At 39.3% G+C, this 12,826-nt stretch overlaps 1 protein-coding gene across 1 annotated transcript in view; it reads left to right on the top strand.

Annotated features, from left to right (window-relative positions):
- The window catches only part of cog5 (component of oligomeric golgi complex 5), a 126,463-nt gene extending 114,556 nt beyond the window's left edge, over positions 1-11,907 (top strand). The window contains exons 20-22 of the mRNA XM_073066321.1: positions 3,957-4,083; positions 7,794-7,873; positions 10,884-11,907. Coding sequence (XP_072922422.1) covers positions 3,957-4,083; positions 7,794-7,873; positions 10,884-10,998 — 322 coding nt within the window. The 3' untranslated portion in view covers positions 10,999-11,907. The remainder of the gene's footprint in view (positions 1-3,956; positions 4,084-7,793; positions 7,874-10,883) is intronic.
- The last annotated feature ends 919 nt before the right edge of the window (positions 11,908-12,826 follow it).

Raw genomic sequence — 12,826 nt, 5'->3', positions numbered from 1 at the left:
ATTTGCTGATGATACTAAGCTGGGTGGCAGTGTGACATGTGATGAGGATGTTAGGAGAATTCAGGGTGACTTGGATAGGCTGGGTGAGTGGGCAGATACTTGGCAGATGACGTTTAATGTGAATAAGTGTGAGGTTATCCACTTTGGGAGTAAGAACAGGAAGGCAGATTATTATCTGAACGGTGTAGAGTTAGGTAAGGGAGAAATACAAAGAGATCTAGGAGTCCTTGTTCATCAGTCACTGAAGGTGAATGAGCAAGTGTAGCAGGCAGTGAAGAAGGTTAATGGAATGTTGGCCTTTATTACAAAGGGAATTGAGTACAAGAGCAAGGAAATCCTCTTGCATTTGTACAGAGCCCTGGTGAGACCACACCTGGAGTATTGTGTACAGTTTTGGTCTCCAGGATTAAGGAAGGACATCCTGGCTGTAGAGGAAGTGCAGCGTAGATTCACGAGGTTAATTCCTGGGATGTCTGGACTGTCTTATGCAGAGAGGTTAGAGAGACTGGGCTTGTATACGCTGGAATTAAGGAGATTGAGAGGGGATCTGATTGAAACATATAAGATTATTAAGGGATTGGACAAGATAGAGGCAGGAAATATGTTCCAGCTGCTGGGAGAGTCCAGTACCAGAGGGCATGGTTTGAGAATAAGGGGTAGGTCATTTAGGACAGAGTTAAGGAAGAACTTCTTCTCCCAGAGAGTTGTGGGGGTCTGGAATGCACTGCCTTGGAAGGTAGTGGAGGCCAATTCTCTGGATGCTTTCAAGAAGGAGCTAGATAGGTATCTTATGGATAGGGGAATCAAGGGATATGGGGACAAGGCAGGAACCGGGTATTGATAGTAGTTGATCAGCCATGATCTCAAAATGGCGGTGCAGGCTCGAGGGGCCGAATGGTCTACTTCTGCACCTATTGTCTATTGTCTAATTGATCTAATTCTTTAATCTGATTAATTAGGTCTAAGGAGTTTCAAAGTTCAAAGTAAATTTATTGTCAAATTACATGTATGTCACTGTATACAACCCCGAGATTCGTTTTCTTATGGCCATTCTCAATAAACCTATAGAATAATAACAGAATTAATGAAAAACCACATCAACTTGGGCGTTCAACCAGTGCACAAAAGGTAACAAACTGTGCAAGTACAAAAAGAAAGAAATAATAATAAATCAGTAAGCATTAAATGTTGAGAACATGAGATGAAGAGTCCTTGAAAGTGAGTCCATTGCTTAGATTATATTGATCTTAAAGCAAGTTAAAAGTTCAACATATCTTAATCTACTTAGAGTAGGTAAAAGATAGGTCCTGTATTGTGCTGTACTGTTCTGCATTCTAGAATGATGTATGCATGGCAAGATCCCTTGGTAAAAATGACTAGATAATCAATCTTCAATGGATGTTTAAAAATTGACCTAGGCAGCAGTAAAAATATTTTTGTGGAAATATTATTACGGTAACTCTTGCATGAATATAGAAGGGATAGATTTTGTTTGAAACTGCATTCAAAAAGCAGTACTTCCTTAGTATTACACCAAAGTACCAGCTTTGTTAATTTGTACAAGTCACTATAGTGAGACTAGTATTCACAACTTCTGCATTCAAAGCCAAATGAGCTGCAAGTGACAACTATCGAATTATGAGGTGGCATATAATAAAGCAAAAATTAGAGGATTGGGAACTTTTAAAAAGCAACAGAAGACAGCTAAAAATAATTAAGACGGTAAAGATGGAATACTGAAGTAAGCTAGCCAATAATATTAAAGAGGATACCAAAAGTTTCTTCAGATACTTAAAATGTAAAAGAGAGGCAGGAGTGGGTATCAGACCGCTGGAAATAATGCTGGAGAGGTAGTAATGGGGACAATGAAATGGCAGATAAACTGAACAAGTATTTTGCATCAGTCTTCACCGTGGAAGACACTAGCAGTATGGTCGAAGTTCCATGTGTCAGGGGTCATGAAATGTGTTAAGTTACCATACCTAGAGAGAAGGTTCTTGGGAAACTGAAAAGTCTGAAGGTAGATAAGTCACTTGGACCAGATGATGTACACCCTAGGATTCTGAAAGAGGTGACTGAAGAGATAGAGGCATTAAGAATGATTTTTCATGAATCATTAGATTTTGGAATAGTTCCGGAAAACTGGAAAATTGCAAATGTCATTCCACTCTTCAAGAAGGGAAAGAGGCAGAAGAAAGGAAGCATTAGGCCAATTAGTCTGACCTCAGTGGTTGGGAAGATGTTGGAATTGATTATTAAGGATGAGGTCTTGGGGTACTTAGAGGCACATGATAAAAATAGGCCATAGTCAGCATGGTTTAATCAAGGGAAAATCTTGCCAGACAAATCTGTTGGAATTCTTTGAAGAAATAACAAGCAGGATAGGCAAAGGAGAAAGGGTTGATGCTGTATATTTGGATTTTCAGAAGCCGTTTGACAAGGTGCCCCACATGAGGCTGCTTAACAAGCTATGAGCCCATGGCATTACAGGAAAGATTCTAGCATAGATAAAGCAATGATTTATCCATAAATCTGATAAAGCTGATTGGCAGGAGGCAAAGAGTGGGAATAAGGGAGTTTTTTTCTGAATGGCTGCTGGTGATTAGTGGTGTTTCATAGGGGTTTGTGTTAGGACTGATTCTTTTTATGTTATTGTCAATGATTTGGATGATGGAATTAATGACTTTGTTGCAAAGTTTGCAGGCGATATGAAGATGGGTGGAGGGGCAGGTCATTTTGAGGAAGAAGAGAAGGTAGACATTAGGAGAATGGGTAAAGAAATGTCAAATGGAATAGTGTTGTGAAATGTATGGTCATACACTTTAGTAGAAGAAATGGTTGACTACTTCCTAAATGGAGAAAAGTTACAAAAGTCTGAACTGCAAACTGAATCAGGAGTCCTTGTGCAGGATCCCTTAAAGGTTAATTTGCAGATTGAGTCTATCGTGAGGAACGCAAATGCAATGTTAGCATTCATTTCAAGAGGATTAGAATATAAAAGCAAGGAAGTAATGTTGAAACTTTATAAAGCACTGGTGAGGCCTCACTTGGAGTATTGTGAGCAGTTTTGGGCTCCTTATCTTCAAAAGGATGTGCTGAAACTGGAGAGGGTTCAAAGAAAGTTCCCAAAATGATTTCAGGATTAAATGGCTTGTCATATGAAGAGTATTTGATGGCTCTGGGCCTGTATTCACTGGAATTCAGAAGAATGAGGGGTGACCTCATTGATACCTGTCAAATGGTGAAAGGCTTTGTTAGAGTGGATGTGGAGAAGATCTTTCCTATGGTGGGAGAATCTAAGACCAGAGAACACAGCCTTAAAATAGAGCAGTGTCCTTTTATAACAGAGATGAGGAGAAATTTCTTTCGCTAGGGAGTGGTGAATCTGTGGAATTCTTTGCCACAAGCAGCTACGGAGGCTAAGTCTTTATGTATATTTAAGGCAGACATTGATAGATTCTTGATTGGTCGGGCATGAAGGGGATTGAGGCTAAGAGGAATATTGGATCAGCCATGATGAAATAGTGGAGCAGACTCAATGGGCCAAATTGCCTAATTCTGCTCCTAAATGTTATGGTTTTCTGATCATGAAGCTGATAGAAAATTTGATTTTTAGCAATTCACAAGAATATAGTTCTGTTTGAGTAAATAACTATTTCACTGTGGAACCACAAATTGAAGATTGTATAATTTGATTAAGGTTCTTGGAAGAGGTACTTGTATTGCTTTATAAAATATCATTGGGATAATATGATCTATATCACTATTGGTATGGTGTGCATTAGTTACACTAGTGTGATATTGTTTCAGATAGCAATGAGTTAACAAAAGCAGCAATATCAGAAGTCATAGATCATCTCCTTGACAACATGGGAATTTGGCTAGTATTACATCCTATACAATTTCAGGATTGATTTTTTTGCTATATTTGCTTAAATCTGTTTTGTACTTCACAGACCGTTACTTTTCCAAACAAGTGAACATATTGCTAATAGCCCAGCGGCAGGGGATATAATACCATACAGCACTATTCTTCATTTCCTCTTTACCAGAGCACCTACAGATCTAAAGTCACCTCACCAGGTACTTATCAAATTTCATTCCAGTTTTCCCTCTTCCTGTGAATTAATATATATCATATAACAAAATGAATCAGTGTATTTTGATGCATTGAAGCTCTAATTCAGGTTTTGTCTTTTCATTTGAAACTTTTATTTATCTTCTATATGATGTAAAATGCTTTATCTTTCAATGTCCAGACATAACACCGGTTACGTTATCCCTAGCACTATTATTAAATTCTAGAGGTTTAATTTAGGGAATGTCTTTCAATTTATCTATCTAATCTGGATGTAATATTTATTTACTTATTTAGCAATACAGTGTGGAGTAGGCCCTACCAGCCCTTCAACCCACACTGCCCTAGCAACTCTATAAACCTGATAAACCCTAACCTAATCATGGGACAATTTACAAAGACCAGTTAACCTACCTTGTACATCTCTGGACTGTGGGAGGAAGCTGGATGACCTGGAGAAAATTCATGCATTCCACAGGAAGGACTGCATAGACTTCTTACAGAATGGTGCTGGAATTGAATTCCGAAGTCTGGAATGTACCAAGCTGTAATAGCATCCCACTAACTGCTACACTACCGTGGACCCTTTTTTTGGATTACCTACAGTCCCAATGAGCATCCACTAAAATCATGAAAGGACTTGAATTTTATAGTTGTGACTCCTGGTATTTGTGTTTTTAGTTCAGCTTCCTGTTGTTACAATATGCCATTATGGCATAGATCCTGGATCCCTGTGGCACTGCCTGTTTTCAGTATCATGTTTTGTTTACCTGTCTGTTAAATGCTTTGTTTCTTCCAAGTTCAGCTTAATTCTAATGGTTATAAAGAAGGACTTTATATTTCAGAGGGTCTACTGCCCTCATAGTATATTACAGGCAAACCTAGGCAGGGAATTAACACCTCTCAAAAATCACCAGAGACAGAAGCTTTCTTCAGAGTTTTTAATGAGAAGACTTTGTGAAAAGATATTGCTGCTTCAAGGACAAATAAAGAGTGAATAAAGATGGATGTCTTTCTAACTTGTGTTTTAAGTCAAAATTTGAACTAACCTATGCAGGAAATGATGTTTTTTTTAAAAAAGGGCTTACGAACAGGGAGTGATGTTTGTACAAAACAAACTGCATACAAACTGAACAGTGCCTCTAGAGACAGAATACTCCCCCACCTGACATCCATGATGTCAAACTTAACTAATGAAACTAAAAGTCAAATTGCCATTTAATTAAGACTTTGGCAAAAGAATGGACTGTCTCAGGAACTAGTCTTGAAACAGTCGTACTGCACAGTCTTTAACTGTTCTTGCTTTGAAAATGTTGTCCTTGATGACATATTTCCTTGTGTAACATCAGATTGAGCAGACACGTGCTCGTTCGGAGTGACGATTGGGTGAGGTATCTCTGAAGTGAGTTGTTCTGTCTTAATACGTCCTCCAACTCACCGCAGCCCAGTGGTCCCCAACCTCCAGGCCGCGAAGCATGCAAGGGTTCAGCGGTAGCCGGAATGCACCCAGTACATCTTTAAGAAAAAAAACAAAATAAACAAGCTAATTAATTAGGTACTGCCCAGCACATAAATGTCAGCCCAGATCATTGGCTATTGCCGATTGCGTGAAATCCGCAATTGCCTCTGATCTGGGCCAACATTTACTTGCCAGCGGCACCTAACAACCGAGGCCCGGAGGTTGGGGACCACTGCCGTAGCCCCTCCAAGTCATGTAAGTAGCAGAGTTCAGTAAGGTAACTTTGGATTAGGAGAGTGCTTGCTTTGTGATGAACTGAACGTCCTCCACATACAACTATCTTTGAACAACAAGGAGTCTAACCTTTGCCTGATTCAGTTGCTCTGCATTGAGACGTTGCTTACAAATCTCCCAACCAATGCAAGGGCTGCCTTTGGCTACTCTTTATTTGTAATTCGAAGGAAGACCTCGTCTTTAATGGAAGGTGCCAGCTTATGATCATCTGCCAAGAGACAGAAGACCAACTTGCATGAATCTGGTTGAGCAGTGGTAGTTATGTTGGGGTGCCTGGTTTGCTTACCCACAATCTTCTCTTTTATACAGATTCTACTCTGAGAGTCTGAAGTGACTTGGGTGTCCATTCTCCTGGACATTAGTCTTGGAAGATACTGACAGTGGTTTGATGAGCTCCATCGAGGCAGACTTCATCCACGATGACCCAACCTAGGTCCAGTTGTTGGGCATTAGTTGTGTCATGCTGACCACTATTCATATACCTTACGTGCATGGATGGTGTCTCTGCCAAGCAACAGGACAACCCCTGCAGAAGAATCAAATGGGGGGGGGTATCTTGTCTGCTATGTCCTTAAGAAGTGGATGACTGTGTGCAGCTTCAGGGGTTGGGATTTCATCCCTGCTGTTGGGAATTTGGTTGCTGATCTCCCCTCCTGTTAACTCCACAACAAATCCGCTGGCTGTTCTTCCAACAAGTTCTGGTGTCTCAGAAAATGTCTATAAATTGTTTGAGGAGACTGAACCTTGGATACTGAATGCAGTAAACAATGTTGACTTTGGCAATGACACATTGCTCTGATCATCGAATAATACATATGGATATCTTTTTGGGTAGATGCTTGCTAGACATATTTTAGAGCAGGATTTGCCTTGATACCTTTCCCCACATCTTTATGCATGAGGAAGTAGCTACATGTGATGAATACTCAGCTGGCTTCCTGCCGTGCTCTGCTGCAGGTGTGTTGGATCTGATAATAGCCCAAGGCGCTGGCCCTGAATGTAGAGCCAGTGGTTTTTTTCTGAACCATGTTCATTTCCTTAGAGAGTCCTGTTTCTTATGGACAGGTCATTGTCTTTTGGGGTTTGTGGCAGACTTTTCTACTTCTGCTTTGTTGATTATGATACAGGTTTTGGTTTACCTTGCTTCTACTAGAGACCTCTCTTTGAGGTGTTGCTGGAAGTTGAGAGCATGAAACTAGGGTCATTTCGCATTTCTGCGTGTTGGGAGACAAATTTCACTAAGAATGAACATGGTCAATAAAGGGCATGATGCTTTGTTTTATATTCAGACATTACAGTTATCCACCGTTCTTGCATGTTGTTCGGTAGTTTCTCCACTGTAGGGTTCATTCCTTTTACAGTGTTCAAGATATAGGTAACTCTTGTTTTTTGCGGCTTGTAGTTCTGACAACAGATCTGCATGCTCCAGTAGCTTCTGTGGTTCTTTGTGTGAGAGCTTTGGTAAGCTGTTGAGTCTGCTGAAGTTGAAATCTGAAGTAACTCAGCAGGAAATGATGGAAAAAAAACGCTTCCAAACAGGAAGTGATAGTTATACAAATTGAACTGCATACCATACAAACAGCGCCTCCAGAGGTAGAACAAGCATCATTATTCATCTCGGCACATCTAATACTCTATTGAAAGACTGTATAATGAACCTTCTTAAAATAGCCCTGTTTAAATTTCACTTTTCAATTTTTCTACTGATGTTTTCTGATATACACTTATCCATTTTTCAATTGAACTTTTCTCATTATTGGAGTAATGTTGTTATTCTATAGATTGCAGGAATGTTGGGCAAGGGTACACATCTCAATTGCCATGTTATTTAAAAATTCCATCATGTCAGAATTAAGTTATCTATGTATTTGCACAATCACAAAGAATTTTGTGTGTATTATACAATTTTTTTAAAGCTTCAGTTATATAATACAGTAATTAAGAGCTGTGAAATCATTACAGAGGGCAGAGTGGTCTGTAGCAAGGTATTCTCAGTGGCTTGATGACCATCCATCAGAAAAGGATCGATTAATTCTCATCAGGTAATGTAATTTCTGGAGTTATTGTAAAGCATGTTTACATGGAGGCCAATGTATTGGTTCTTTATTGTCACATGTATGAAGATACAGTGAAAAGCTTGTCATGCATGCTGTTCATACAAATCAAATCATTACAGTACATACAGTACAATAAGGTAAAACAATAACAATGCAGAATAAAGTGTAGAAGCTATCAAAAAATGCAATGTAGGTAAATGATAAAGCACACAATCTTTACAAGGTAGATTATGAGGTAAAGAGTCCATCTTATTGTACAAGATGTCATTCAAGAGTCTGGTACATTGGACAGAAGCTGTCCTTGAGCCTGGTGATATATTTTATCTTCTGCCTGATAGGGAGAGGGGAGAAGAGAGTATGTCCAGGGTGGTGGGTCCTTTCATTATGCTGGGTGCTTTACTGAGGCAGTGAGAAGTATAGACAGAGTCCATAGAAGGGGAGCTGGTTCAGAATCAGAACCAGGTTTATTATCACTGGCATGAGACATGAAATTTATTAACTTAGCAGCAGCAGTTCAATGCAATACATAATATAGAAGGGAAAAAATAATAAATAAATCAATTACAATATATGTATATTGAATAGATTTTTAAAATGTGCAAAACACAAATACTGTATATTAAAAGAAGTGAGATGGTGTCCAAGGGTTCAATGCCCATTTAGTGATCAGATGGCAGAGGGGAAGAAGCTGTTCCTGAATCACTGAGTGTGTGCCTTTAGGCTTATGTACCTCCTCCCTGATGGTAATAGTGAGAAAAGGGCATGCCCTGGGTGCTAGAGGTCCTTAATAATTGACGCTGTCTTTCTGAGATACCGCTCCCTGAAGATGTCCTGGGTACTTATACCCAAGATGGAGCTGACGAGGTTTACAACCCTCTGCAGCTTCTTTCGGTCCTGTGTAGTAGCCCTTCCATACCAGACAGTGATGCAGCCTGTCAGAATGCTCTCTACAGTACATCTATAGAAGTTTTTGAGTGTATTTGTTGACATGACAAACTTTTCAAACTTCTAATGAAGTATAGCTGCTGTCTTCCCTTCTTTATAACTACATCAATATGTTGGAACCAGGTTAGATCCTCAGACATCTTGACACCTAGGAACTTCAAACTGCTCACTCTCTCCAATTCTGCTCTCTATATGAGGATTAGTATGTGTTCCTTTGTCTTACCCTTCCTGAAGTGCACAATCAGCTCTTTCGTCTTACTGACGTTGAGTGCCAGGTTGTTGCTGTGGCACCACTCCACTAGTTGGCATATCTCACTCCTGTATGCCCTCTCATCACCACCTGAGATTCTACCAACAATGGTTGTATCATCAGCAAGTTTATATATGGTATTTGAGCTATGCCTAGCCACACGGTCATGTGTATATAGAGAGTAGAGCAGTGGGCTAAGTGTATATCCCTGAGGTGCGCCAGTCAGCAAGGAGGATATGTTATCACCAATCCGCACAGATTGTGGTCTTCTGATTAGTAAGTCAAGGATCCCATTATGTATTTGTGGTCACCATACCTAGCTGTTGTATATCCACACAAAGTGCTTTCAATGGTTAATCGATAAAAATTGTTGAGAGTAAATGATATGCCAAATTTCTTTAGCCTCCTAAGGAAGTAGGAGTTTTCTTGTGGGCTTTCTTGGCTGTGACATCAATATAGTTGGACCAGGACAGGCTATTGCTGATGTTCACATCTAGGAAATTGAAGCTCTCAACCTAAACATTGTTGATGTAGACAGGAGAATGTGTATCACCCACCTTTCTGAAGTCAGTGACCAGTTCTTTTGTTGACATGTATATGCAATAAATTGTCAGAAAATGTTATAAGTTTTTCAAATATTATTGCAGAAATTAAAAGCTTATGCTATAGGAGGCAATACATACATGGACAGAAAATTACCTGCCGAACAAGGAAAGTAACATGAATGAGTGTTTCTTCTAGTTGGCAAGATGTAGCAAGTGACACAGATCAGCGCTGCAGGCCTCATGCTCTATAATTTACATAAATGACTTGTATCAAGTCACAGAAGGATTGGTTGCTAGATTTGCCGATGACCAAGAATGTAAATTCTGACAAGGAGCCAAAGAGGGTATTAATAAATAAAGGGATAGAAATAAATTGAGTGGTCGAAGATGGTAAAATGAATATAACTATTTAATTTAGCAAAAGTTTTAAAGCATATTATCTAAATATGAACAATTCTAGAGCTCTGAATTGCAGAAAGATCTGGGTGACCCAGTGCGTGCTTTGCAGAAGCCTGGTATTAAGATACAACCAGTAATTTGGAAAGCTAATAGAATATTATCCTTTACTGCTGGGTGAATCAAATTCAAAAGTGGAGATGGTATGCTTCATTTATGTATGACAGTGGTGAAATTACATCAGCAGTACTGTGTTGTCATGGTCTCATCGAGCAAAATTAATTTATTGGAAGCAATTCTGTGATGCTTTATTTGACCCATTGTTAGGTTTCTTTTGAAGAGAGGCTCACCAGCTTCAGCTTGCATCCACTGAAGTGACAAGAAATTAGATCAAAACCTACTATGAAGTTTTAACAGAATTGAATTGACTTTATTACTTACATCCTTTATATAGATGAGGAGTAAAAATCTTTACATTATATCTCTGTCTAAATGTGCAATTTATATTAAATAGTATGTACAAGAGGATAGTCAATATAAAATAGAAATACAGTTGTGTCAGCATGAGTTAAGCAGTCTGATGGCCTGGTAGAAGAAGCTGTCTCGGAGCCTGTTGGTCCTGGCGTTTATGCTGTGGTTCCCAGATGGTAGCATAAAGAGATGATGTTTTGTCAATTGTTATACTTTTATCACAAAGCATCATTATGATAGTCTGACACTACTTCATAATGGACTAGCTTCTACCACACATTTGATACTTAATGTGTCAATTAGTTGTAATAGAAAGTATTATTGGTTATGATTTTAATTTTTTAATGAGTATCTTAATACAAAAGTGAAGTTCTGTTTTTTTTTACAGAGGTGCTCTTGAGGCTTATGTTCAATCAGTACGAGCAAGAGAAGGGAAAGAATTTGCTTCCGTTTATCCAATAATGCTGCAATTGCTCCAAAAAGCCATGGCTTCAGTACAGTAAATGGTTTTTTTCCCTGAACCCAAGCAGGATTTGCTGTCTGTTTAGATAATTCATAAGTGTGACATATTAATTGTTATGAGGGGTGATTGATAAGCTTGTGGCCTAAGGTAGAAGGAGTCAATTTTAGAAAACCTAGCACATTTATTTTTCAGCATACTCCCCTCCTGCATTTACACACACAGTCCAAGTGGTCGTGGAGCATACGGATCCCTTCTTTGTAGAAGTCGGTGTCTTGGACCTCCAGAAGTGGCCCACAGCAGGGGTGATTGATAAGTTTGTGGTCTAAGGTAGAAGTTCTGTATAACTCATCTCCTTCTACCTTAGGCCACTAACTTATCGATCACCCCTTGTAATTATTAAATTCCTAGTGTTATAACTTTAATTTTATTGGAAAATTTTATTTTACTTTTGAGAGCAGGATAATCTACTTTGGTAAATTAGTTAATGAGGTGACTTGGTTAAGGGAAAAAGAGGCTACTATTTGAATGATGCATAAGGTATCCTTACATCAATTTAAGAATTGATGTTTAAACTTAAGATTACCATGAACTGACTATGATGTGGATCCAATTATTAAACAGTAGTTTATTGAACTTGGTAGAAAAGTGTCACTAGGGCATTGCTTCTAACATACTGCCATTCACTAAACTCCTGAATGAACCAAAAATCATATGTAAAGTAAGCATTTAATTTAATACACAAGTAGATATGATGAAAACTAATAACCAAAACTGTCATTTAAAGCAGTTCTAATTACAATGCTGGGATCAAAAGCAAAATGAATTTTGTGAGATAAGCATAACTTACAATTGTTTAGATTTATTAAAGATGTCAACTCTGTATACTGTTTCTTTAATGTTATTTCACATCTTGTTACTAAACATAAAATCAAGAGCTATTAACCCTTTCCATTGAAAGTTATGTTTATTTTTGTTTCAAGTCCTGTCAAAGATTCAGTTGAAATGTGTTTAGTACAGTCGTTCCCAACTCTCATTACAGCTCATTAAAAGTATGACTAAAGGAAATGCCAAGCATACACTCGATTGCTGCAAATAACCCTGTCTTATGTGGGCAGAAAATCAACAGTAAAGGAAGGACAAAAGAGTGAAACAGTTTAAATTAGTGGTTACCAACCCATCAATCACGATCGACTGGTCGATCTTTGAGACTTTCTCAGTAGATCCCCAAAAAAAAAAGAAAAATAAGTACCCAAATACTGTTGAGAGATTGTTTCCGGGTTGTGGGGTTTTAGTTCCGTTCTTTCTGCCCAGTGCGCATGCGTGTAGCTCCCCCGCCACACACTACACAGTGTACTTCAGTGGTCCCCAACCACCAGGCTGCGAGGAAATTATATGATTTGGCGATATGAAATGATATGAGTCAGCTGCACCTTCCCTCATTCCTTGTCATGCCCACTGTTGAATACATGAGGTCATTACGTATGCGAGGTCATCAGTCGTCTAAACGCAGTGATACCCTCACGCCAGGAATCACTGGTTGGCCTTGCACAGCCGGCGGGAAGTGCCGTTACTACTGGCCTGGAGCACAGACAGATGGGTGCTGCCTCTAAACCTGTTTAGCACACCAAATGTTCGTGGGGAACCCAGTGCTAAAATATTTGCAGACGACCTAATTTGTGCTCAGGGTTTTGTGTAACAGAGCAGTTACCTTGCTGCGATCTACTGAAACAAACTTTTGTTGGCCAAAAGATCCTACAGGGAGGGGGGTGGGGGATGTGCCCACTCCGTTGCACTCCTCACACGGTCCGTCACTCTCTCTGGACTGCGACCACCACGGCCCTGGCACGGGGACCTCCAGCCCTGACCTT

The sequence above is a fragment of the Hemitrygon akajei genome, chromosome 14, assembly GCF_048418815.1.
Source record: "Hemitrygon akajei chromosome 14, sHemAka1.3, whole genome shotgun sequence".
Lineage (NCBI taxonomy): Eukaryota > Metazoa > Chordata > Chondrichthyes > Myliobatiformes > Dasyatidae > Hemitrygon > Hemitrygon akajei.
Note: the sequence above shows the minus strand (reverse complement) of the source record. Positions and strands in the feature narration are given on the sequence as shown.